Source organism: Balaenoptera acutorostrata, chromosome 20, assembly GCF_949987535.1.
Source record: "Balaenoptera acutorostrata chromosome 20, mBalAcu1.1, whole genome shotgun sequence".
In the NCBI taxonomy this organism is placed as follows: domain Eukaryota; kingdom Metazoa; phylum Chordata; class Mammalia; order Artiodactyla; family Balaenopteridae; genus Balaenoptera; species Balaenoptera acutorostrata.
In genome coordinates this window covers 20,726,107-20,753,651 of record NC_080083.1, presented here as the reverse complement: position 1 = coordinate 20,753,651, position 27,545 = coordinate 20,726,107, and the positions used below count along the sequence as shown (strand labels likewise).

Here is a 27,545-nt window from a genome sequence, read left to right as displayed (position 1 = left end):
ATTTCTAACACACTGCTGGACAGAGGTCTTCGAGACTCTGGTTCAAACTACCCACTTTACAGATGAGAAGACTGAGGTTCAGAGAGGAGAAAAGCCCCGCCCAAGGTCTCGCATCTCCCTCCTGCTCCATTGCAGCCCATTCCTCTTCCCTGTGGGATGCTTCCCTTCCTGCTCCCCCATCCAGCGTTCCCATGAATGTTTCCTTCCTCCCACAGTACTCTGTGTTATCTGCTCTACCTCTTGCCACTCCCCAACCCACACGCCTGGGTCTGGGCAATTCCAGCCACGCTCTCCCTGCCTTCTGTGCCTTCATACATGCTGTTCCCTCTGCCTGCTGTGCTGTTCCCCTCACACTCCACCTGGTAGGTGTCACTTGTCCTTTGACTTCTCCCAGGTGTCACCTCCTCCATGAAGCCTTCCTTGACCCTCCCCCAATGCTGGGTTAGGCCCTGACTTCTGAGCTGCTCACATGAATCATGAATCATTCTGTACTTTTTTTCTCTGTGCTGCCACTGTTGGTTTACAGATTTTGCTTTCTCTTAGACAGAAGCCTTGCTGAGGGCAGGGAGCAGGCCTTTCACTATGCAGCCTGACTGCCTAGTACAATAGTAGGGCTTGTAACTAACACTCGATAAAGATATTCAACAAATAAATATTTATTCAGCCCTTTCTCTGCTCAAGACCCTGCTGGGAACTGCCAGGGAGACAGAGATAGAGAAGATGGTTTCTGCCCTTAAGGAATTTGCTGGCTAACAGGGAGACCAGACAAGTACATAAATAACCACATAAATAAAAGGTAGGAAGTGCTGTAAGGCTTTGGAGAAGAGCAGAGCTCCCTGGGTGTTTGAAGAAAAGCCAGATACCTACACAAGAACTGCTTGAAGAAGGTGGAGTGATTTGAGTGTAGGGTGTTGAAGAATGGGTGGAAATTCAATGGCTGCCTGGGTGTGATGGGGCCTAGGTGGGGGTCGGGGACCTTTCAGGTAGAGAGAACAGGGTGGCAAAGGGGCCAGGGGTTAAAGGCAGCTTTGGACTGCGTGGCATGTCACAGGGAGAGCTGAGACTGAATGGGCATCAGGGGGCAAAGGGCTTCGAATGCCAGGCGAAGGCATCTGTGGATTTTACCCCAGGGGTTTTCAAACTGTTTTCTGTGGCGCCCTGGGGCTCCATGGAAGTGTCTCAGGCCCAGCAGCAGGAGGGTTCACAGCCATCCTGATCAGCTTTTGTAGTCACCTAGGCTTGTACATGAATAATAGCTCCGATGCCTTTAAAAGTCTGCCCATCATGCCATGGGCGATGGGGAGCCACTAGGGTTCTTGAGCAGGGGAGTGACGCCAGGATGTGGTACCTGGCCTTGCCTCCCTGCCCCGCCCCATACACACACACTACATACACTCAAGACAGTGGGGCAAAAGCAGGGGAGACGGATGGAGCTGCCGCTCTGAGGGGCTGATACATAGCGTGAGAAGCAAGTGCTGTAATTAATTTCCCTGAGCTTATGTTACCTCAACAACCTGGCAGGTCGGCCTGGGCTCTCTGCTCCGGGCTCAGCTCCTGGCATCCTGAGGTGAAGGGGCAGAAACCCCTGTCGGGCACCTCCCCCAGCTAACCCCCGCCCCCCACCTGATAACCCATTCTGCTCACAGTGGCCTTCCTCTTCCTCCTTCTCCCGTCCCCATCCCACTCTGCTTTAATTCACCCCTTCCTCTGGCCTTGCCCAGCACCTGTGCAGACAGCAGAGCAGCTGTAAGGCTTCTCCTCCAGCCCACGTGCAAAACTGAACACAGGATTCTCCCCAGACATCCCCCAAACTCCACACCTAGATCACGCTTTCCCCACTTCTCACTGTGATTCGCACACCATTTAAAAAGATCCTGAAATTCCACCTCTTCCAGGAAGTCTATCTGGGCTGCTATAAAAAAATCTGAGCTGAGAACGATTCTGAATCCTCACTCAGGGGAAGAAGAGATCCATAATCGATGAATGATGTCTGCTGTGAGTGCCAGATAGGAACTGTGGCTTCTGTGTCACATCTTTATTGTCTTTACCCTCTTGATTCCCAGCCTCAGATGGGGGTATCCAACTAGACATTTCTGAGGTCGCTACAGCCCTCAGATTCTGGAAGAGGCTGCACAAAAACAGAGGATATCCTCTTCAATGCTGAGGCCACCTCCTCCCCCATCTCTGCTAAAAAGATCTACATTAACTCTTCTGTGGTCTGATCACCCATAGCTGGGGTCTCGCTGCTGGTCCTCATTTCTGGGAGGAAGCAACGAGAAGACAGATAACAGAGTCGCCTTCCCAACAGTTCTTTGCTCACTCCAGCTTGGGGGCAGCGTAAAGTCCCACTTTGAAGGTCAGAGTTTTAACTTCATGAGTGCAGATATGCCAAATGCTCATTCCATCTTGGGGTGTGCAATTAACAACAATAACAGCGACAATACCATTCATGGAGCTCTTCTGTGTGCCAAGTGCTTTCTGTCCTTTACCTTCTATTCTTCCATGAGAGCATGTATCCATTATCCCAATTTTATGCAGAAGGATGCTACAGCCTAGCCATGTCCAAGGTCACAGGTAACAGATAACGAATCTGGAGTTCAAACCCACATCTGACTGGCACCAAGGCATCCTGGGGAAGAGCTGTCTATTGCCCCTGAAAGGTTAGGTGTTCTTCCCAGGACAACCATGGATCCCCTACCTGTCACCTTGCACCCTTGTCTGCCTCCCCTTGTGGTCTGCGGCCCCTTAAGCATGTGGTCAGTGACCCTCATCTCTGTATCTCTAGTCCCCAGCTGACACACAGTAAGGTTTCCCTAAATATTGATTGAATGAAGATCAGTGAACAGAATTACGGCGGAGACAGACTTGGAACTAAGAATGAGCTGGTAATTTCTTGGGATCAGAGCTGCCCAGCAATAGAAGGGGCTGCCTTGGGAGGTATCCCCGTCCCCGAGAGGATTCCAGCCACCTGAGACTGACGATCTCCATCGAGGATGCTGCACAGGGGCTTCTGTACAAGCAGAGGGTTGGCCTGGGTGACCTTTCAACTGTGAGATTCTGTGAGGCTGCCGTCCTTAGGAATTGCCGTCTGCTGTGTGGAAGGCACGGGAAGAAAGAAGGAGGCAAGAAAAGGAGGAGAGAGGGAGGGGTGAGTGGGAGATGCCGAGCTGGGGAGAAGAGGGCCCCTGTGCTGTCCTTCAGGCAAGGGCAGGTGTAGCCAGGGATGGCAGATGGGACTACAGCTAGAGAAAAATAGCCACATTTCTGCTTATTTGGAGAGGTCATGGGATTGGGGTGGCCCAGTCCCCCCCCCCCGCCTTGCCAGGGGACACAAGCACAAACTAAGGAGGCTGGGTCCCATGGCTCCCCGGGCACGCCCTCCCAGGGACCGGGCCTCATAGAAGTTCCTGAGGATGGAGAAGCAGGGCCGAGAGGCAGAACCAATCTAGAACCCTGAGTATCCAGCTCTGTCCGGCCTCTGCTGTGTGACTTGGGCATGTCCTGTCTCCTCCCTGGGCCTCAGCTTCTATGCCTGTGACCGCTCTGGCCCTTTCCACTTGTTACTGTGGACCACTCTCTTTCTGCATGGTAGACGGAATTAGCATCTCCATCCTTCTGGGCCCTGCAGTAGTATGATGCAGCCATACCCCTGCCCTGGCCTGTGGTGGGTGGGGTCTACTTCCCCACTTCCTGATTCGGGGCTTGGGCATGGGGAATTTGTTGAGCCAATGAGATTTTAGCAAATGAAACACACATAGATGCTTGAAAGGTACTTGCAGAGTTGGACCTTTTCGCCAGGAGAAGAACAAGCCTCAAGTAGTGCCCGGTCCAAAGAAGATGCAAGAGACATGGACAGAAGGAATCAACCAGCAGCTTGGAGTCTTGCCAGCCAAGCCCAGTCCTGAACAGCCAAACCCCAGACACCCGCAGACTTGCAAGAAATAAATGTGCCGTGTTTTACGCCACTGAATTTTGGGGCAGTATGTTATGTGGCATTATCATGGTAGTAGCTGACTAATAAATCTTTCCTGGATGCATGGAATCCTGTGCTTTGAGGGGTTGTCTCAGCCCTTCTTCTGCCTGGAGATAAGGCCATAGCTTATTGGAGGCACGGGGCGGTTCTCTGCAGCCCAAGGGGGACAGCAAGATGGAGTCTGGCTGCTTTGAGGTTGGGGGTGTCTTTCGGGGAGGCTGGCTCAATGGGGCCTGCTCTGGATAACGAGGGAAGGGCTTCCATCGGCGCCGCTGACCCCACCACCAAGGTCAGGGTGCTGAGTACACCCGGCCTTCTTATTCCAAAAGGAGACACCTTTGCTGGGCTGAGCTTTGAAGAGCCACGTGATTCTGGAGCTGTGCTGAGCCTCACACATCCTACGGTTCATGTTCTGAGGGCCCCAATGGCCCGTGTGAGAGTCAGGGACGAGGGACCTGAGTCTGCTCACTTAGGACTTCACGGCTGATTACATAAGGAAATACAAGCAGCTCTTTAGGCAGTGGGGGATAAGCACGTCCCTCTCAGTGCTGCCTCGGCATCTGCTGGCCCTCCAGGCTCGCCCTGGGATTCTGGGTAGCTGGGCTGTGGGCATTAGAAGTCTGCGGCTTAGCTTCCAGACTCAGATAAACCTGGCTTTGAATCCCAGGCCTGCTTCTTTCCAGCTGTGTGACCTTGAGCAAGTTGCTCACCCTGACTGAACCTCTGCCACCTCTCCTCTAAAGGGTCCACAACAGTAGTAGACACTCCACGGGGTTGCCATGAGGATGAATGCAAGTCCTGTGCGCAGTGCCTGGCACAGAAGTGCTTGGTGATACAAGTGAGCAGGGCTATTAATAATAACTCATTCTCATTAGACTCAGGACTTTATCTTCCTCAAGATGCATTCATTCCTTTACTCGGTCCTTCAAAGGCTTTCCATGTGCCAGGCGGGGCACAGAGAGGTCACAGGTAGTCTCTGAGGGGGACGGATCCACAGGCAGCTGACTCAGATGCTGAAGGTGTGCAGAGACAGCTCCACCATCCATCCCCCCTGCAGCTGCTTCCGCTGTTTTGCACCAGCACTTCCAGAAAGATCTCCTGAGAGGTGGCTCTCATTTCTCTGCAGATAGTGCACTTACTTCCCTCCCACTTGGACCTGCTTCCCCATCTTCTGCCCTTGGCGTACATGATTCCAGTCACAAGACAGGTTAAGGCAGCCAACTGGTAGGGTCTGAAAGAGAAGCTCGGCTAATTCCATGGTGGGTGCTGGCCCTGCTGGTGCACGGCTCCCAGACTCTCTTTCCCCACAGACCTCTCCAGAAACCACTGCCCGGGCCGTGCCCTCCCTCTGCCCTGAGTGTTAGGCCCAGATTGGCTCCATGGGGATGAAACCTGAGCTGCAGGGGACACTAGGGAGCTCTGGATCTTCCTCTTCCATGCCAGTCTCCCAATGTGACAAGTGTCACCCGTTGGGAATGGAGATAGAGAGAGAGCACTCCGTTTCCCAGCCCCTTCCCCCTCCTCCCCCATCACCTCCAGGAGGACTCGGCAAAGGCGAGATGTAGGGTCCTAGCCTAACTTCTTCAGGCCCTGCAATACGAGAGATGGGAAATTGAGGCCCACAGGAGTGAAGGGGCCTGTCCCAGCTCACACAACTCAGGGTGAACAGAGCTGCGTGTCAGTCTGGGGATCGGGCCTCTGATTCAGTTCTCACCGAAAACGCTGCTGCTTCTGCCCCTTTTCTGGGTGAGGCCAGGCCGGGGCCCAGCCTCACTACCTCTGCTCCAGAGACAGACAGGCCCTTGACTCACAGGGCCCAGCTTCCAGGCAGCACTCCTACCCCTGCTAGAAGACTGACCTCTGCTTGGCTGGGAGGCCCAGCAGAGGCAGCTGGCTTTTTTCTGGAGACACCAATTTGGTCCTGCCTCCCTTTTCTTGTGGAAAGCGGAGCCTGATGGGGGTAAGGGAGTGCTTTCCAAACTGTGTTCCTTGGAACCCCCTGGGGGCCGTGGCAGCAGGGCTCCCCTGGGGCCAGAGCACAGACTGAGTGCCTGGAGGAGATTGTAGAGTCCAAAGGATGCAGCAAGAGGAGCACTGGCCCAGGGCACCAAGTGCTGGGCTCAGATCACTTCTCTTCCGCTAACCTGGCGCTTCCTCCTCCCTGGAGGACCCTCAACCGCTCATCTGCGGAAGGAGTATTAACCCTGCCAGATCTGCCTTACAGGGCGGCTGCAGGGAGGACAGCCGTGGAGGCCCTCGGGCAGTGCCACGGCGGGGGCCACAGGTCCAGGAATGTCCCTGAACCCAGGGCTTTGGGACGGGGCGGGAGAGCGGCAGCCGTGTAGCCAGGGCACTGCCCCCTCCTTCCTTCCTTCCTTCCTTCCTCGGAAGTCCCAGAGGGACCAGAGCCATTACAGAGAAGGGGCTTCAAGTCAACAAAGACAAATCGGCTTAATTGACCCAAATTAGCAGCAGGGAGGGCCCCAGTGGCCGAGCTGCTGGTACATTTAATCACTGTCACCCCTGTGTGATCAGGGACAGCCGCCCTCCCCCAAGGCCGCTAGGGTCATCTCCCCTGTGAATGCCGCCTCTCTGGAGTCCTCCATCGGCAGGAAGTCAGGCTGAGACTTCGGGGACAAAGACAGCCTTAGGCCAGAGGTCAGAGCACCCTGCGGAGCTGAGCCTTGCTTCAGGAGAGACAGCCTGATCTGGGAGGGGGGCGGCCCCGGGAGCTGGGGGTTCTTCCCAAGCCCCTCATTCTGAGCTCAATGGCCACCCCTTGGAGAGGGAGGGATCCACTGGGGCCAAATGACCAGCAAGCCTTCTCGGAAGTGCTGCCCAATCCCTGCGCTTTACAGAGGCTCACGGAAGGGAAGGCGCCCCCAGGCTCTGGACCGGCTTCTCTCCTCTCTTTCCGCTTTCCACCGTGATGACTGGGGTGATGCTAGGCTGGTGATCAAATCGGGGTCTCCTGCAAACCCTTAGAAGGTTTAGAGCCAGAGCCCTCCTTGGTCTCTGGTGACACCGTTACCAAGATTACTCTTGGCTGTTACTGCCAAAATCCTGTGCCGTGAGAAGGCAGGAAGGACACTCTTTCCCCCACCCCCCAATCCCCTCCTGGTGTCTGCCTGCTCCTTGGTGGGGACCAACCCTCTTCCCTTCCCACAACACCCACTGGCAGCTGGGCCTGGGCCCAGGAGCTCCAGGTCAGCGGTCCTGTGACCTCAGGGCCTCCTGTGACCTCAACCCTTCTCCAGTTGCATCTCTATTTTTCCTGCTTGGAATCTTTGATCTGCCAGACCTGTCTTTACATCCCCGACCAAGACCTGAGGCCATTCGAAAAGTACCCTCACGCTCTGTGTACTTCACTGATCCGTCCTGGCCCTGGCCACAATCTAGCCCCTGCCGCTCCCACCCATGGCTCTGCCTGCCCTTATGCATTAGCCCTTCTCTGGGCTCTTCCCTCCTGCTTCTCTCCTCATCCGCCACTCAGGCCCCCCTCCCTCTGACCACGTTCCTCTCTTTGTCTCCATAAATGCTCCACTGGCTTCAATCTGGGTGCTGATATTACACAGTACAGACCCCCAAGGGTGGAGTCCGTGCTAGGTTCATTGAGAGCAGAACGTTCTCTCTCTCTCGCTCCAACTTATAAATGGGCCACTTATCAAAAGTTCATTGAAAATTGGCTGTTAGAACTGGGAAACACATTTCCACACCTTTCTCTATAGAGACAATAATATCAATAGCAGTTACATTCCAGGCCAGCCCACCAAAGAGACATTACCTATAATTAATTCCATAGATATTTATGGAGCACCTACTATGTGTATACTGAGACTGAATAGTGGTTCTAAGTGTGTTACCTTGAGTTCTGGGTCCTGGGACAGAGGACTAAGTGAGGGAGAGAAAGGGAATGAGAGAGAAAGTGAAAAGAAGTCTCTGTGCAAATCATTTAAAAATAGGATAAGTCCAATCATCAAAACCTTTTCCACACTCCTCCTCCTTCCCAGGGCCCCTCTCCTCTGGGGCTTCCAAGTCTCCCCTCCCCACCGGGACTCCCAGCATTGAGGCGATCCCTCTAGGATCATCCTAATTCCACGAAGCTTTATAGAATGCAGGTTCCCAGGCCCCCCCCCAGCCAAACTAATCCAGAAGTTCTGGATGGGTCCTGAGAGGTGAATCTTACTCTTTCCCCACCCCCTCTACCATTTTTAGGGAGTTGTGCTCTAGCAGTGAGCCTCAATCATGGTTTCCATTTAGAATCACCTGAGAGCCCGGACCACACCCCAGGCTAGTGAATCCAGAATCTCTGAGGCTGGGACCCAAGGCATCAGCATTTATTCAAAAAAAAAAAAAATCCTGAATGCGTAGCCAAGATTGAGAACCACTGCCTGGGTTGTTCTATTTCTCACAAAATTTTTCCTTCCCTGCCCCTGCACCCACAGACGACCAAAACTCATACCTGCCCTCTCTCCCCACTCCCCTCCCTCTCTCTGTTTCTCCTTGGGACCCACGCTCGTGTCTCCACGGTGACACTATTTCCATCTGCCTGGACTCGGACCAGGCAAGGGTCTGTGGGACCTGGGATGGCGAGTCCACATTTTGGGTCAATACAGTTTGGCTGAACGTGAATATCGGAGGCTGGGGGCCTGAGGCTGTGCTCCTGCAAAAGGGGCTGGACCGGCCCACCCTGCAGCTCTTCCCACTGTGGGGTTAGGAGCTCTGCAGGTCAGCAGTTCCCCACCCCATGGAAACCCTAAACTGCTGGGCCAGGGCCAGGTCCCACCCTGGGTCTCACAGGCTCACGCTGAGCGCAGGCTCCCATCCCCAAGTTGGTGGAAGGTGATTTCACATTTGTAACAATTATTCACTGAACTGGGTTCCAATTAAATCGGAGAGGAAGTGGAGGGCTGTGTCTGTGTTTGTAACCCTCCTTCCTCCTTCTGCACATCAAAGAGAGTGCAGGGAGGATGACAAAGGGCTTTGTGGATCTGGAACAATCCCGCCTTCTGTCCTGGGCTGGGCCTCACCTGCCGGCTGCTGAGCGGCTCTCATGCCTGCCTTTCTACTTGGGGGCTGGACTCATTCAAAGGTCCTAGGGGGTGCTGGCAAGAGCCAGTTCTTTTCACGGGCTTCCCCCGCAACTGGGAAACAGAGTGGGGTCCCAGGGAATCGGTGGCAGAAGTGAAGGGACCACCCCCCATCAACAGCACCACCCAGATTCCCCCAATGGCAGAGTGGCAGGGCCTCAGGGGTGGGCTAAGTGAACCCAGACCTTGCCAGCTAGGCTCTCTGGGGGTCTCCAGGGCTGCCATGGGGTGAGAGGGTGGGACAGATAACTCAGTGAGACACCGCTGCTCTCCATTCAACCAGCAGCTCTGCTTTGATCTGCATTATATATCATCTGGATTCTATATAACATATTTTGTATGCTATAATATATTATATATTACATATATATTATGCATTTCTCTGGCCAAAAAAGAAAAAAACCCAGAAAATCAATGATTGAGTCCAATCTTATCACATCTCAGAAAGGGAAACTGAGACCCAGCAGGGGGAAGGGACTTGCTCAAGGCCACACCACCATTTTGGGGGCTAGGTTGCTTGGATCAAGGTCTCCTGGCCCTGACCTCAGCCCCCAGATGGCCAGGAGATGGTGGAGCTCCATGGGCAGGAAGTGAGGAGGGGGCTGGATGGAAGAGTGAGCCAGGCTGGGGTCTCGTAGGAAGCACCTCCCTTCCACCTCTGGCCTCTGCTCCCCAAGAGGGACCCCTCTCTGGTCCACACTGAAAAGAGGCCAGGAGATCATGATGGTGACCAGGGGCTGAGGCTGGGTTCATGTCCACAGGGCCCTTTGGCTGGATGCCCTATCCCATGGAGAACCAGGCCATGTCTGGGGGCTCTGGTCACAGGGATGAGTGCCTCAAAGGGGCCAAATCTATAGAAGGACACATATGTCCGGTCAGCGTCTGGAAAACAGTAGGTATTGAGGAAAGCTGTGTAGAATGAATGAATGAATCAATCAATCAATAAAACAGATCTCAGTTTAGGAATCAGGACCAAGATTTCTAATCCGGGGTGAAGGAAATGAGGGCCTGTAAGGGAACTGGTTGCGGAACAAGGAAAGTTAGAATCAGAGGGGGCTGCCGAGTGCCCCCCGCAGCCCTGCGCAGAGAGAGTCCCCGGACTGATGGGTCAGGCACAGTCTCTCCTGGGGAAGCCCGTAGTCTGATGAGAGAGGCACAGTCTTCTCTGGAGGAGCCCTAGCGTGATGAGGGAGGCCCAGCTTCTCCTGGGAGAGTCTGCAGTCTTGGGGCTAGGGAAAGGAAGGGAAGGATGTTGCTACCCGGGGGAGCTCCCTGTCTCATGGGGGATGCACTTGACTTGGGCAGCCTCTTGCTTGAGAGAGGAGGCAAGGCTGGGTCTCAGAGGCAATGCACCCCTTCCTGGGTGTGTTGCAGAGGGGCATGCGTCTGGGTGCCCAGCAGCAAGGACCTGGGAGCTGCGGCCAGGCAGAAGGAGAGCCATCGACATTCCGGTCAGGCAGCCAGTCGCTGAGTTATTATTATTTCTTTTTTTTTGAGCTACTTAGAGCAATTTACAGAAATCATTTAGGGGCCATTTAGGGAGAAGAGAAAAGATGAAGAGTTTTAAAGGCAGGGCCCGGGGATGGTTTTATGCAGATCGGCTTTGCAGGGATATGGAGAAGGAAGGAGACTCTGGATTCTGAAGGTTGTGGGTTGGGGGAGGGTTCTGGTCTGACATATCTGCCTGGGATCCCCCCCAGGCAGCAGCCAGGGACCGAGGAAAAGGGATGGCTGGGGGCGTTGTATCTTGGGCAGAGACGGCTGAGACACATGAGGAAGAGGGAAGGGGGCACGGGTGGGTGAGCCAGCCGCCCTGCCTTGGTTTCCCCTTCTGTGATCGGGGCACCTGCATGGGTGAGTTGACCATACTGGGATCAAGCTGAATGAGTGTGTCACTTCTTCTATGATATTAGGGCCTGGAGGAGGGGCTTTGGGACCCAGAGCTCCAGAGTCAGGAGATTAGGGCCCGGGGGAGTGGAAGACACAGTCTCTCTGCCTCTTCTTCTTCTGTGACCTGAGCCAATCACTTCTCCTCTCTAAGCCTCAGTTTCCTCATCCACATGATGGGCATCACGATTATCAACTTCGCAGTGAGGATTACCTGTAATAAAGTCATAAAGTGTAGCCATTTTTCAACTGCCAATGGCTCCAGATGCCTCGGTCATGGTGGGGAACAGTGGGACACTTCGAGGTTGAGAACCTGACCTTCAAATACTCACATCTCCTGCCTACCCCCCAGACAGAGAAGTCACGCTTCTAGGGCTGGACAAGGACAAAAGTGGCCTTCACTGGGCTGGTATCAGAGGCCCGAACGGGATGCATGGGGAATGCACGTGTGTGTGTGTGTACATGCGTGCATGATGTGGAAGAGGAGAGGCGGGGGTCCTAGGGAGGGGAGCGTAGGGAAAATGAGAAAACCAGTCATACATTTAGCAAAGTCTTCCCCACAGTTCACATTTCGTGCTGTTTGTGATGCGATTATTGGAGATGGAATCTGGTTACTCCATGTAAACATCATGCCTGCTGGGCTCTTCCCCTGGATACGCCCCTGGGGAAGCTAACTGGGGGTTGGGGGGAGCCCCAATCTGTGACCAACCAGCTTCCTCCAGCAATAGTTGACCACGCTGCCCCCAACCTCCAACACCCTCATGCAAAACCTCTGAAGACACAACAGCAAGCCCACTGGCCTGGGAGCAGGGACCTGAGTCTCAGGTCCGGCTCTGCCACACCTGACTGCTGTGTGCTGGGCTAAGATCGTTCCCCTGTCTGGACTTTAATCTCCCCATCTTTCAGATAAGGATGGTTCCAGGATGAGAGGGGCCTGAAGCTCCCATCTACCTCCCCTAACTTTAAGTATCTCCCCCCACTGAGCGGCCCCTCTGCGCCAAAGTCCAGGGAGAATTTCAGAGTGCAAACCAACAGGCGCTGATGGAGGGCACGCAGGCACCACTCAAGGAGGTTCACACCCTCTCTCTTCCCTTTGGCCAGTTCTTTAGCAGGGAGGGTACTGATAGCATCTCCTGTCTATCCAGCCTCTGGGCAGTGCTGGGTACTTTACACATCAGCTCATTGAATCCCCATGATCTGAGATGCAGATGCTGTTTGTTATTATCCCACTTTAAGAAGCCTGAGGCTTAGGGAACAGAAGTGACTCCCCCCAGGTCGGTGACAGAGTAGAGGTTCCCTGGCTGCAGTGAGTGCTGTAGTCTTTCCACTGCTGTAGCAGGTGGACAAAGGTCACCCCATGTGACTGCTCCACAAAGGTCACCCCATGTGGAGCTCAACGCACCAGGTCACAGAGATTTTGGCAGTGGTTGCCCCTTGCCGAAATCCAGGTGAGCCAGTCTCTGTTTGCCTTCCCCTCTGCCCCCTGCACTGAAATTGTTTGCATCCTCGACCCACATTGGCTGGTAACCGTGTCTTCCTGCCGCATGATCAATGTTTGTCACAGTGCTTGGCGTGGAGCAGGTGTTCAAAAACAAGAGCTGAATCAACCTGTAGCTACTTTTTACTGAGCACTTACTACAAGCCAGGCTCTGCTCCAAGCACATTCCATGCATTTATTATTTATTCACTACCCCAATCCTGTGAGGAGGGTACTCTTATTATCCTATTTTATAGATGTGGAAACTGAGCCACAGGGCAGTGACGTAATTTTTCCAAGACCGCAAAGCAAGGATATGGCAGCTGATTGTGTGACTGAAGGCAGGCAGGCGGGAAGGAATAAACATCCCCCCCTCTGGTCCCTGTCACTCATTTAGCGCCCAGATGTTTCTTCTGGGTGGTGCCCCAGGTGCAAAGGGTGAGAGGAGGGGAAGGAGCAACGTTTCTATTCATTCATTTCACACAATAGGTACTGAGCATCTTCTCTGGCGAGGCACCGGTTCAGGAGTTGGGAATACAGCTGTGAACAGAATAGATGTGGCCCTGCTCGTGGGGCTTCCATTCCAAGGGGAGGAGGTGTCAGTCTATGAACAAGCAGAAACATAACTATACAGTATGTCAGGGGGAGAAAAATGGAGCAGGGTCGGGGCAGAGTGAGGGGCAGGCAGGGCTGTTTTAAGTAGGGCGAGGCTGGGAGGGCCACCCTGGTAAGATGCATTTGAGCGCGGACCTGAAGGAGGTAGGGGGGCGATGAGTCATGCTTATTTGGAGGAAAAGACCAGGCAGAGGGGTAGCAAGGACCTGAGGCTCGGCGCCTGGCATGGGTGAGGACAGCAAAAAGGACAGTGTGGCCGGAGCTGAGTGGGTGACAGGGAAGATATGGCCAGAGAGGTATTGTCAGGAAAAGGAACACTCGTGTGGCCTGTCAGCCCCTGAAGGACTCTGGCTTTCACTCTCAGTGAGTTCAAGGTGACTTGATCGGGCCTATGGTCTATAGCATCTCCTAGCATCTCCGGGAAGAGGGGGAAGGAGCGTGGCCTCTGGGGGGCATCTGGGAGCTGCTGCCTGCATGAATGGGAGTCCCCAAGGCCAGCATGAGCCATGCCAGGGCTGGGGAGGAGCTGAGAGGGCTCTAGGCTGGGCAGGGGATCTCCGAGAAGGACCCCAGAGAGTCCCCAGGGCTCACCGGTCCCCAGACCACTAACTCCAGGGCCCCGAAAATACCTCCAAGGGGAGAATGTGGTAGGGCCCTTGGGGAGCTCCTAGCCCTGCACCTTCCAGGATGGCAGCCATTTGCCACGTGTGGCTATTGAGCAGTTGAAATGGGGCCAGTTGTGACGGAGTTGCGATGTGTTGCTGAGTGTAAATTGCATGGGGTGTTTCGAAGATGTAACACAAAAGGGAGAAAAAAGAATGTAAAAATCTCATTAACTATTTTTACACTGATTACATGTTGAAATGATCATCTTTTGAATATTTTGGTTGAAATATACTACTAAAATTCATTTCACCTGTTTCGTTTTACTTTCCTCACGTGGTAACTAGAAAAATTGGAATTACACATGTGGCTCGTGGTACGTTTCTGTTGGACAGCACTGATCCAGCCCGGCAACCCTGCTCTCAAGGGCAGGGAAACTAAACTGCAGCAGGAGGAAAAGATTTGTCTGAAGGCAAGCAGTTGGCTGAAAGAACACCTGGGACAGAGGAAACCGGTGGGAGGCTGGGGAGACGAGGGTCCTCTGGGTGGACTGGGACATTTGAGCGACTCCTAAGGGGTCACGATGAATTATAAATGGTTACAGAGACCACGCACTGAGTTCTGTCTGTTCTCCTTACCCAGCCCCCCACACCCCTACAGGATGGGCAGCGGGAGGGGTCAGCTCTGGGACCAGGGTGTCCACGAGCTTTCAGGCTGCAGGATGCAGCAGCAGAAGTGCTTCAGCGATGCCTGGGCTCCGTCAGAATCTCCCTGTATCCTTAGACCTGATTTCTGGCAATGGCACAGGCGGCCTGCCCTGATGGTGTACAGGTAGCCTTTATGCCCATCGTGGGGGCTGCCGTAGAGGAGATGCAAATATTGGGAAGCCGTGGCCTCAAGGGCCAGGTACCCACCCTGGCATTGTGTGCTCTGGGTCCAGCTGCATTCCCAGGAAGGCCTCCTCCACCCTGGGATGGAGAGACCCTGGAAAGTGGGGGCGATGCTTGAAGCTGTTTTCCTGGGAAGGAAGGAGGGAGGCAGGGGGGGAGGGAGAGGGGCCGGCAGCTGGCCACTGCTGTTTTTAAAACAAGCAACATGTTGCTAGGAGGCATCAAGGGTAAAAAAAAAAAAAAAAAAGACCCCAAACAAAACCAAACCAAAAAACCCAACCACCAAAAAACAGCTCTCCGGGAACTCTTTGGCACTGTCTTAAGCATGCTTCCTGGCAGCGAGGCCTGGCACTGGGCAAGAAAGGAAGGAAACAAACCTGCTGATTGTTTCCTGAGCCCCTCGGGCAGGCACACAGCTTCTGTTCTGGGCACGTCCATGTACACTGGTCTCTTATCCTTGTGGCAGCACAGCAGAGAGAGGTGATGCTATTATGCCCATTCTGCAGATGGGGAAGCTGAGGCTCAAGGAGACAAGGCAGGCAAGTGTTCCCGGGTAACCTAGCGACACAGCAGCAGGGCTACGATTCCAACCTATGTTTGGTTTTGGGCGACTCGAAAACCACAGTCTGACGTGACTGGCTTCTTCTGAGGCTCTCCTGGAGCCTCAGTCACTGACAGTGACCCTGGATGGATCGGACCCCTGAGCTTCTGGCTGCCAGGGTAAGGGAAGAGGAGGGAGGCTGGGCCTCTAATAAAAATTGTGAGAGAGATCCTGTCTGTCTCAGTGCTCTCACTGGGCCACCTTCCCCAGTACTCCTGACCAGACAATAAAGACATTCCCGTCCCCACCCAAGGGGGTCAGAACTGGCTGTGAGCCACAGGCAAGTCCCTTCTGCTCTCTGGGCTTTAGCTGCTAAAATAATAAAAAAGCTCCAAATACTGAGCCGTACGCTACAGGCTCCCCATTCGCCATCCTATCTTACAGAGGCAGAAACCAAGGAGTAGAAATGAGAGGTCAGGCTGCTGCTAAGTGGCAGAGCTGGTGTTCAGATTCGTCTCCCCGGTTGTCTGCCGTGTGGTGGTACCTCTGATGACTTCTAATGGTCATTCCCCGTTCCAAGAGCCCTCACTCCCAGATCAGCTGCTGGAACAGCTTCCTTCAATATTGCTCCAATCTGCAAATTGCCCCCAGCTAAGTCATTGTTGCTAGATCCCTGCTTTGATCAAGCCGCTCCCTCACTCCACAATACTCCACAGCTCCCCAATGCTCCAGGGAGCACAGGGTCAAAGTTCTGAGAGGTCTTAAGAGATCATCCAGGTAACCCTGCATTTAGCCCCCTTGCCTGCTATTCCCTCATAGGCAGCTGTGGCTCTTCCCTTGCTGGACTCAGAGCTGGTAGGCCAGGGACCATTTTTGTCCTATGTTTCTGTCTTCCTCAGGGTCTTGGACACAGAGTGGATGCTGACTGATTAGTCTTAAGAGGCAGAATTCTTGAACCTGGGTTAAGGCCTTCTGCAGTGGCACCTCTTCCACGAAGTCTTCCCTGATTTCTCTAGCAGATACGAGATTTCTCCCTTCACAACTCTGTATCCCTTCCAACGTGTCTATGGCAGAATTTTATCACAATCTGTGGAGAAACAGCTCATCTCCCCAGGACAACGCCTTAGAAGCTCCTCGTGGGACAGGCCCTGTATTTTCTTCATTTTCACACTTAACACAGTGCCTGGCGTGTGCTGATAATATTAATAACAATAATACTGAGAGCTATCATTTTCAGACACTCTGTGCCAGGCACTATTCTCAATATCTGACTTGGAATAATGACTCATCACAACAACCCTCTAAGTTGGGTATTTTTATAATCATTTGCAGATGAGGAAACATGCACAGTGGTTAAGTAACTTGCCCAGAAATCACAAGGGGATGGACAAAGCCAGGCAGGTTGGTGTTAGAGCCGAGTGCAGGGAAAAGGTGAGGGTCGAGGAGAACTATGAATGTAAGGAGAGACCGAACAGTCTGCCGGCTCCAAAGGTGCCCAGCACAGGGCATGGCACATATTAGGTGCTCAGTTAGTAGAAGTGACTATTAAGATAACTAGATAGTTCAATAGCTGCTCAGACCCAGGTGGGTGGTCGGCGGGCTCTGGGTGGGGAAGGGCTTCCCAGGCAGGAGCGCTGCAGCCAAGTGAGGAGCTCAGCCCTCTGCACCAAGCCAGCCCCACTCCCACCCCGGCTTCTCACCCCGCCACCTCCCCCAGCTCCAGCTCTCTTTCCTCAGCATCTCAGACCTCTCATGCACGGGGCTGGCGGTTGGCAGTTTTTCTCCTGTCGGGAACAGCCACAGAAAACTGAGATCATTTCTCTGCTGTGTTGGCAGCTGAGAAAATGGCAATTTTTCCTATTTCCAATCCAAGAGTTCCTTCCTATTGGACAAAGGTCCCACATGCCTGTCTCTCCCCAGAAGGGACAGGGCAGGGGAGACTGGGGTGACTTGGGGAGACTCATGACAGGGCAGTGGGTCAGCTCAGGGCAGGTCACCTCATTGGCTAAGAGGCATGGGCTGCAGTGGTCTTGTGGTGGCAGGGGGCCAGTCGTGGGAGGAAGGGACCACCAGCTGAGCACTTGCAGACATAAAACAGGGACAGGCAGAGAGGTCAAAGCAACAGGTAATCCGGAGTCGCTGTGGGACCTCTCAGAGACCCAGGCAGACTGGATTTTGCTGCAGCCCCATTTTACGTACAGGAAGCTCGAGTCCATGGAAGAGGTCTGGATGGCCAGATAGCTAATTTGGCTGGGCGGGTCTGGAAGCCAGCCTTGAAAATCCTTGGATGGTCTCTGCAGCAGTCTGCCCCCTGCACACCCTGGTCCTGCCTCCGATGGGGTGGCCGCGCGGTGGCAGGAAAGACAGCCACAGCCAAGATTGTGCAGGGCAAGGAGCTAAAGAGAGCAGACAGAGGTCCCCTCTGTGGCACAGGGGGTGGGGTCCCTATCCTCACAGGTCTGGAGCTCTGCCAGCCTGCAGCTGCCAGCAGCTCAGGTCACTCTCACTCCAAACCCTGCTATGGCTCCCCATTTCACTCAGTTTACCAGTTAATCTTCTAGGGCCTCCCTTCCCTACTTAATCTCCCTGCACCCTTCCCAGCCTGCACTGTGTTCCAGCCCCTCTGGCCTCCTTGCTGTCTTGAATGGTCAAGCTCACCCCTGCCCTAGGACTGGTCCCAATGTGATATTCAGTTATTCGCTTAGTATGCTCCCTTGCCTCCTTCAAGTCTGCTTAATAACATTTAATCAAGTGAAGATTCATTTTAATACTGCACAACCCCTCCCAACACACACACACACACACACACGCTGGAATTCCCAATTCCCATACCCTACCTTTCTTTTATTTTCCTCAGCTCTTGTTGCCTTCTGACATATAATTTACTTATTGTATGTATTTATTTACTGTGGCCTCCTCTCTGCCCCCTGCAAGAATAAAGGCTCCATGAGTGCAGGGCTTTTTGCTGTATTCGTGGATTAAGACCAAGTGCCTGGAACAGTGCCTGGCCCACAGTAGGCAATAACTGAATACTTGCTGAGAGACAGGGAAGCGGTCTGTGCGTACACGTATGTGCACAAGTGTACATTCAGCGACTCATCTGACAAATTGTTAAATGTCTACTTTATTCCAGAGATCCCAATAGACCCCGGGGGATACAGCACCGGGAAGAGGGCATACAACTTCCAGGTCCATTCAAGTTTAATGCCAGCGAGGAGGCCAGGCAGTGCAGTTTACAAAGAGAGCAAATTGGAAATGAGTGGCAGGGGTTGGTGGGTCTTTGTTTAACTCAGAATCAGGGCAGGCTTCCAGGAGGAAGTGTGGATCCACTCGGGCCTAAAGGTTGAGTAGGAGTTGGGGCAGAAGAGTGTTCTGGTCAGAGGGAACAGTATATACAGAGGCTCTGACATGGAAAAGCACGTGACCCATGTAAAGGACTGGAGAGATGAATGCAGCCAGATGGGTGGGCCTCGCTCAGGTATGCGGGCGTGTGGCTGTCAGTCCCCATCTGTGCTTATTCCCTGTGTGCATGAGACAGAGGGGTACGGCAAGGAGACCTCTGTATTCATGGTCAGAAAACCTGACCTCAAGAGCTTGTGTGGCCAGGTCTCCATTGAGCCTCAGCTTTACCCTCTGTAAAATGGGATCCTAGTTGCTGCCTTTACCTGGCGGTCACTGGTCTCCCAGTGACCAAATGAGATCATGGATCTAAACGCCAAAGAACTGCTGGGACCCTCAAGTGTACGGGTGAGTGCCCATGACCGTGTGGGTGTGCATTTGAGTGCGCTGCACTGCCAGCTCCCACCGACACCTTTCTCCTGCCGTGACAAGTCTGCTGCATCATCTGTACCAAGCCACCAAAAATGCACTTGCTCCTGGCCCTGAGCCAGGCTCCCCACCAGTCTTGGGGGCTGAGGGAGGGTGGGTGGAGGCCTGCAAGGTGCGGTCCTACAACCTCTGGGCAAAGGCGGTCATCTTGTCTCTCACCATCGGACCCTCAATGTGCAAGAGGACAAAGGCCACCTCGGAGGGCTGGGGCTGCACCTCCCTCATCAGATTAGGGCCTCTCTGAAGATGGGAATGTCTCCCTTGTCATAGCGATCCCCAAGGGCAGGAACCATTTCCCCTCCACCCCTTCTCTCCCGCAGAAAAGCAGAGAGATTGTCACCCAGCGTGACTCTGGCTGAATCTGTTTAAGGGCTGACCACCTCTGGGGCTGTGTTCCTGGGGAGGGGTTTGGGCTTGAGGGTGTCCTGGTTGCCGGTTCTCTCCCAGGGTTAAGGGCTCGCCCTGTAAGGTCTGATGCTGTCCAGACCTGGATCCTTGGATGGGGTGCCTCTGAGAACGTGGACCATTTTGAGTGTCATCCATTTATCCAGGTGATCCTGGGCACATCACTCTCCCAGCTCTGAGGATCCTGAGAGGTGGGCTCAGGAAACAGAGAGAAGCTGAGAAATTCCTCCAGCACACGACCTGCCCACCGCCCTTCAGTTTGAATTGAACAGGAAGTCACTCAAGAGAAGAGAGTAACCAGCTGCCCACTCTCATGGGCCAAAAAAGGTGTGGGTGAGAACGCAGCAGGAAGGATTCAAGTCTGATAAAAAGCAGAACTTTCCAAAGGCAGATAATTATCTAGATAATTTGGACCTAAAAGGGTTTTCTTCAATTACCTTTTCTACCCTTTTTTTCTTCTGCACTGAATTATTCATTCTTGCGTTCATTCATTTGTGCAACAAGCATTGAATAATCCAGGTAATTGCTTCCATTTTCCACTTCATCCTGCTTGGTTGTCTGGCAGCCAGCAGGGCCTGGGGCGGTGGAGTGGAGGGGGGGGACCTGGGGGGGAGGCGGTGGAGGAGGAGCGGAGAGGGGCAAACTTGGCAGAGGAAAGGAGATAATGACTTCTGGACCCTCAGTCTATCTCCCAAGAGTGGTTTGTCCCCTCTGTTACCACACCGGCCTCACCTGTCTTAGTGCATGCCCCGCCCCCTCCCTGGCAGCCCGTTGGTCCTCCAGAGACTGATGCCGTAGCTGGCAGAGAGTCGGTGCTCCCCATACACTGCCCCATCCTTGGGGACTGCTGGAGTATGGCATCGCCAGCTGAATTGATGATAAGGAGGCCCACTTTTCATTTAAAACAACAGAGCAGGAAAATAGAAAAATTAATTTATTTTCAAAAAAAAAAAAAGTCACCCCACAACCGGTTCATTAATCTCGTATTAAAATTCTGTGCTGAGCACTGGCAAGGAAGAAGTAAGGAAGTTCCCTGGGGAGGGAACGGGGAGGAAGAATCCTATCCATTTGCTAGCGTCTGTGGCTGGCCTCCGTGGAAGGAGCATGGGTGTGGGGCGGAGAGACAAGGGAGGTGACAAGAGGCTTCTCTGTGGCAGAACAAGTGAGCTGGAAGGGGGCTTGGCGGGCATCGCCTCCTCTCACTCTGCAGAGGAGGAAAACAAGACTTGGAGAGGGAGGTGACTGTCCTGTGGTTATGCAGCAAGTTGATGACAAAGTCAGGATTTGAACCTCTAAATGATGGATCCCAGGGACCCAGACCGCCTTGAACTTCAGAATGGGGGCCTTTTTCTCATCTCCCCAACTGCACTTCAAGCTCATGAAAAGGAGTCGAAGATCAGGTTTTGAGCCCCTCCATGTGCCCTCTGTAGTGCTTGGCAAGGTTTATTAACACTACTGGTGATTGATTACCTCGACTGCTTGGGACCCGAGGCTAGCTTGAGGCCAGAGATCTTTGTATGAAGCCGAAGCCTCAGACAGAGGGGATGACAGAGGTGGTGGAATCTCTGCCGAGGGGCCTGGAGCAGACTGCCAATCTAGGAAACCCCTTTGGGCTCTGGCGCTAGTCCTGGTTCCAGAATGAACTGGCAGGATGACCTTGGCCGGTCCCTTTCCTTCTCCGAGTGTCCATTTCCACATCTGCACAAAGGTAGGATTTGCAGGTTCTGTGATCTCTTTTAGTTTCGGTGTTGTGAATGGCCATCATTGTGGGTAGGGCAACGAAGAGAGACCACCGCGCCCCCCATCCCCTCTGCCCCAGGTTGGAGTTGCTGCCTCTCCAGTTCTCAGATTCTGCAGCATCACAAGCACTCACTACCCATCTCAGGCCTGGGGTCTATCACTTTCAGACAAGCCCCCAGGGAGGGCTTAGGAGATGCCCGGGTCCCGTCTTGGTGTTCCAAAGTGGCCTTACCTCCTTCAGCCAAGCACTATCCTCAGAATGGATTCCAATACAGCTCATTTTCTGCCACCAAGTTTATAACACATCCCCACCTACTGGTCTTAAACATTAACAAGGCTGTGTTGTGGCATAGGGCTCCATGTGGCCAGGAAGATGGGTGTGTGTAGAGGGGGAAGGGGGAAGCATCTTTCCTCACTCCCAGTGGTGAGGGAGCCTCCCAAGGCCAGCACTGACCCTGTCCTCCTGCTGTGTCCTCCCTCCATCTCCAAAGGAGCCCAGAACTTGGATAATCGGTGGGCTGGGGAGAGCACGGACACAACCTGGAAGAGAAGCCAGGCTGGTGACCACAAAGGTGAGGACACATACATTTGAGATCACGTATTCGGAGCAAGACGGGACACTACATTCACATCCGTGTTACAACACGTCACCCCAGACATGTATATCCTGTACGGGCCACTCGAGGGGTATGGCACGGCTCTTTCCCATCCCCTTGCTCTCTTCCTGGTGTCTCTGTCTGTCTCCTTCCCCTCCCCTCTTCTGCCTCACACCCCAGAGCTCCCTTTTCAACTGACACTGCAAGGGCCCCCAACAGAGTTATCTTCACACCCCATTCATTTCTTTTGAGTGCCTACTATGTGTCAAGCATTGGAGAGTGGGGCAAAACCGAAGAAGCCATGGCTCTTGCCCTAAAGGCAAGTGTGTGGGGATCAGGAGGGGTACATGTATAGATATGCCCATAAATATGCCCACACATACCCTTCACACACACACTGCCGTTCCTGAGGAGTGCTGGGAAGGCAGCATGAAGGGCCAAGGCAGCACAGGAAAGAGACCAATTACTTCTGTTGGGGGTTAGGAGCTGCTGATGAGCAGCCAAGGGGTAATCTAGGCAGACTCCCTGGAGGAGGTGATGTTTCAGTTGGGCTTTGAAGGCAAGGTAAGGATTTCTGGAGGCAAGGTATTCCAGATGAAGGGGCTGGTGGGTGCAAAAGCAGAAAGGCAGGAAGGTGAAAGGAGCAATATCTCATAAGATGCACGGAGGATGGAGAGGGGACAGTACCGCAAAAGTGAAGATGTAGATTGAGACAAGATCACAGAGCACCTTGTATGTTGAGGGGGCAAAGAGTGTATTCTTGATCCTACAGGCAGTGGGAGCCAGTGAAGGTTACTGAGTAGGAAGCTGACATAATCAGTCCTCTAACAGGTTAAACAACCACCATGCCTTGCTAAACTCCTATCCAAACTAGAAATGGAGCAGAATGCCTCCCCAGAGACCAGATGAAGGAAAGTGGCCTTCTCAGATGGTTTCTGGCAGAAGCCTTGAGACTGACAGCAGTGTAGGGCCTGCCACCCCAGAGGCTGAGCTGGACCCTGAAAGGTAGTGGGGCTCCGTTCACACATGGTATCTGCCCAGCAGTCCTGGCAGAGAGTGAGAAGGGGAGGAATGGGCCAGGGGCCACACTGCTTGGGGAAGATGGGGAACATGAGGGAGGCAGCCCGAGGTCACCCTGCCCGGTGGCGCCAGAGTCAGAAACCCAGGCTATTTGGCTCCCGGTCTGGCTGTGTGGTCAGAGCCCTGTGGCCTCGGTAGCCTGCCAGGCATGAAAAAGTGCAACTGTATCCCCGCTCCTGCATCTTTGAAGAGCCCGGAAAACCCTACCAAGAGTTAGCTTGAAATGAGACTAAATCCATGTACCCTTTTCCTGATAAAGGCATGGTTTGGGTGGGTGGGTGTTAGGTATTCCTGAAGGGGAAACCCAGGCGAGATGGTATTTTTGCGGGAGGAACTTCTGTGGCCTTATCCATCTGGGACGGGGGTCCCCAAGCTTTGAGCATCTGCTGGTACCCTTCCCTAAGGAAGGGGAGTCTGAGGCATGGGCTGGGGATTCAGGGAAGAAACTTGGAAAGGGAGACAGATAAGCAGGAGGGGGAAATGCCTGCCCAGTGGGGGACCCATGCTCCACCTCCTCAAATAGCTTCCTTCTAATCACCAGCCAATCCTGGGCCCTGGGTGTCCCGCGCACTGTGCTAAGCGCTGGCTGTGTGGGGGACAGAGCAGAATAAGCCCACCAGCTGCCTCCACCACTCCAGGACTAACTGGGTACAGAGAAGACACCGACATCTAAGGAGAAGAGGAGGCAGATTCATTCCAAGAGAAGCAATGTCAGGACAGCAAGGCCCTACTGGGGCTGGGTTTTAGGATGCCGACAAGATTCTGGCAGGTGAGGGAGGGGAAAGGATCCTTAATTGGAGGCTGAGGGATCAGAAAGGTGGGCCGTCGGAACCCAATAAGAGTGTCTGAGCTGCCTGGAGGTGAGGCCATGGCTGGGCTTTTGGAAGGGAGCTCTGGGAGCAAGACGCAGGGGATGGGGGCAGAACCACGCCTAGACCCAGGCCTGAGCTGGGTTTCCTCCTGCTGCGCCCCCAAACTCCCTGCTCACTGGGTCCGGGTCACAAGCCTAGCCCCTGCAGTTCCAGTGCGCAGACATCCAGAGTCCCCTCTCCCCACCTCCTCCCCGCCCTCAATCTTGCACACGGAGCCCGAGATTTCTGGTTCCCAGCAGCACTCCCCCTGCCCAGTCTTCTGATAAAGAACTGAGGTTGGCTGTGCCTGGTGAAATGAACGCAAAACAGCCCCCCAACCCCGAGCCACCCCCTCCCTGAAGCCGGGGAGAACCAATCTTCTCGTAGAGGGAGGTCAGTCTGTTCCCCACCCCATCCTAGCCTCAGGACCCTAGCTTCCCTGAACCCATCCTTCTCCTTATTCTTTCAACCTTGAGAAGGCGCCTCGGTCTGGGTGAGAGAGGCCGCTGGTTAGAGACCTTGGGCGCGCTCACGGCCCGCCGGGCAGGCTCCTAGGGACCGGGCAGCCGTGGGCAAAAGCTGAGCAGGGCACATGGAAGGTCCTCCGCCAACGCGGAGAGCCCACTGCCCCCTCCATGCTAGCCCCTCTCCAGGCTGTCCAGGCTCACCCCTCGGCGTGGGGCAGCCAAGTCCCCCATCCCTTGCTGGTTGGGGAACTATGTACCCGCTACGTTCGTTTCCCGTTGGGAGGGGGCAGAGAGCCTCTCTTTCTCCGTTCTCCCCTCCCCCCCCCCAGCTCTCTCCCTCCCTCCTCGGTCAGCGCCCCTCGCCTCCTGGAGCGCCTCCAGCTTGCGGAAGGCCCGCTGCAGCCTCCTCCCGTCGGATCTGAGTTCCCACTCTGGGGGGCTGTTCCGCGACCCTAGGTCCCCCACCCATATCGCTGCTGTCCCAGTGCCAAAGCGCGCCAACCCCGGCTCCTCCCTCTCCCACCCCCTTTACCGCGGAGCCCGGGGCGAGCCCGGGGAGCAGACGCAACAGATTGCAGAACGCGAGAGCGCGGAGCCCGCTCGCTCCGCCCGCGGCCCGCCGCCCGGGCCTGCGCCCGCTGCCCAGACCCCCACCCTCTGGCTCGGCTAAGCCGGCCATTTAGATGCAGCTCACAGGACGGCGGGCAGGCGATCCCCGGGCCCCTGTCCACCTCCCTTCTCCAGGACCGCCGCAGGAAGCGAGGCAGCGGGCGGCGCGGCCCCGCACCGGCCTGCGCGCCAGGGGCGGGGGTAGACACGATCCCCGCGGTCCCCAGCAGCCCTCAGCCCCGCCGGCTGCCGGGCTGGGAGTGGAAGGAGGGGCGGCCCGGACGCGATCCAGCGGATCCCTCGGGTCCCTTTAGATTTCCGTGGGCGGACACGCCCCCAGACTCCCGGGTTTGGACCCTGCTCTCTAACCAGGAGGAGGTTGGAGCGGTACCCCCTCTCGCCCTTTTCCGTCCGGGGCCGGATTCGGTCCGCAGGGCGGGCCTCGCAGCCTCCGCTCCCGCCGAAGGGTTTGGGGGCTGGAGGTAACTCGAGCTGCCGCTCGAGATGCTAAGCTGGGAGCGGCGGCTGCGAGTCCGGGGGTGGAGGTTCTCCTTCTCCAGGCTCCTCTCTGCCCCCTCCAGCGGCTCCCGCCGCATCTTCACTCCCGAGTCCGCGCCGCGATACTCACCATGGGCAAGCAGCGCCGAGAGGCAGAGCAGGGCGGCGCCGCCGCGGCCCGGCATCCCTGGGGCCATGGCCGAGGAGGGAGCGGGAGGGGGCCGAGGGGGCAACGGTCGACGACGACTTGGGCCCAGGCTGGGCTTGGTCACATCCAACTTAGGGTGGCCGTGGCGCCCGGCTGTCTCTGCTGAGGTTCTGGGGGCCAGGGAGTGCAATTCGGGGACACTTTGAGGGGAGGGGGCGTCCCGGGCGCCGCCGGCTACACCCTCGGAACTGGTGGGGTCGCAGCACCAGGCGGGAGGAGCTCCACCTCCCGGCTGGTGCCCCCTGCAGGATCTGTGCGGCTAGGGGGGAGCCGCACGTGCGGCCCTGGGGCCGGGTGGCCACTGGCGTCTCGCGGGTTGCCTAGGGCCAAGTGTTGGTTTCCACAGCCCCGCGGTCCGGCTCGAATCCGAACTCGTTCGAGGGTGCAGATTTCCGATGCAAACCCCAGTTTCTTCGGTTTCGGTAGTAACCCCACATGGATAGCGCGGCTTCCTTCCTCTGAGCGCCCTGCAGCAGCAGCTCCAGCATAAAAATCCCAGGTTAGGTGCAAATGAATGATTTCTTTCGCAGAGAAAGAGAAAATCCAGGCAACTTTAATCCATCTGGAGAAGGAAAAGTTTCCGTGCAGTAATGAGACCGGCGACGCGGGTCGCCACGACCCAAGGCAACGCCCGGACCGAGTGCCCGAGATGGGCAGCCCGCGGCTTGTCCCCTCGCCGAGCTCCCTGCTTGGCTCCAGCGCGCTATCTCCAGTCTCGATCAGGGCCCGGGCTCCACGAAGGCAGGCTCAGCGCCGCCTGCCTGGGCAGCGGCACCGCGGCTGGCGCGAGGGTGGCGCGGCCGGAACGGGCTGCCCCATGGAGATGGGGTGTGGAGAAGCGAGTGAGCGGGAAACCCGGCTACTGCGCCTGACCCCAGCCCTTCCTGCCCCGTGGGCCGACTCCAGCCTCCTGGCCGTGAGCGTCGTAGGATGGAGAGGGGCTCGGCCAGCCCGCGGCAGCCCCGGGTCGCCCCCCTCTCCTCCCAGGTCTCGCTGTCTCAGCAGAGGGCCACGCTGCTCCGCCTCGCTCCTCGCCTTCCCCGGGGGAACCTGAACAAACCTTGAACTTTTCCGGGGTTCAGAGTCTCCGATGTCTCCTCCTCCCCGCCGCCCCCGCCCTGCCCCCGGATGCCCGATGTCTCGGTGCAGCCGGGCATCTGCTCGCTCGCTCTCTCTCTCGGAGTCAGTTTGGGTGAGCGGAGCGCCGCGCCTGCCTGGGCTGCGGGCAGCGAGACCCGGGCGCCACGCCAGGGGCCGGGGCACCGGGCGCCCGCGCAGCCCGCGGCCAGGGAGGCGGCAGCTGGTTCCTACGGAGCCGAGTGGAGAGGAGGTGCCAGCAGGGGGGCCGGCTCCCCATGGACCAGTGTGAGGGGAGAAGAAGAATCAAGGAGCAAAAAGGAAGAGGAGGTGGGGGGAGCCACAGTTGCACGAAGCAGCCGCTGCCGCCGCCGCCTCCTCGGCGATCGCGCTGGCTGCTCCGCCGTAAATGACTCGAGAGAAACACACACACTCGCGCTCGCCCGCCCTCCTCCCTCGTCCGGGATTCAGCGCCCACCCCGGCAGTAGCGGGCGCCGAGCCTGGCGCGCTCGCTCCCTTCCCCTCCCCTCCCCGATTCCCCGTGGTCACGTGGCCCCGGAGCGCGCGGCCCACAACTCGCGCGCCACGGAGACGCACCCCCCACCCCCCGCCCTGCCTCGCGCCCCAGCTCCCCCTCCTCTGTCCACGTGTCCATTCCGCATTCCCAGCCTGGGAGTGCGCGCGTCTCCTTAACGAGACTTGGGCAAGGGCCGACGTCACGATTCCGCTAACCCCTGTTTCATGTTTTATTTTTCCTCCCCAGAGCAGGCTAGCGCTGGGGCCCCAGTGGGGCCGGCCGGCTGCGGCGGCCGCATTTCCCCCCGGGTAGACGCCACCGCAGCCACTGCTGTCCCTTTTCAAAGGATGCTCTCTCCTCGCCAGGCGCCAGAGGTGTTTTACAGCCTCTCAGATAGAGGCGCGCATAGAGAGTACCCTATCCCCACCCCCAGAGTCTGCGTGGGGCTCTTCGGAGCCCTGGGTGGGAATCAGCCGAGCTGCCGCGCCCAGCCCCTCTCGGGCCGCGCTCTCCGGCTCAGCTCCGTTTGGGGATGGGTCTGGGACGCAGCTCCTGGAAAACCTGTCCGCTGCTGGGGGTGGAGGGACACGGA

At 55.8% G+C, this 27,545-nt stretch overlaps 1 protein-coding gene across 1 annotated transcript in view; it reads right to left on the bottom strand.

Moving 5' to 3' along the window:
* TMEM132E (transmembrane protein 132E) overlaps positions 1-26,902 on the bottom strand; it is a 53,412-nt gene extending 26,510 nt beyond the window's left edge. Inside the window, exon 1 of the mRNA XM_007190169.2 lies at positions 25,281-26,902. Within this exon, the coding sequence (XP_007190231.2) occupies positions 25,281-25,347 (67 nt within the window). The 5' untranslated portion in view covers positions 25,348-26,902. The remainder of the gene's footprint in view (positions 1-25,280) is intronic.
* Between the last annotated feature and the right edge of the window lie 643 nt (positions 26,903-27,545).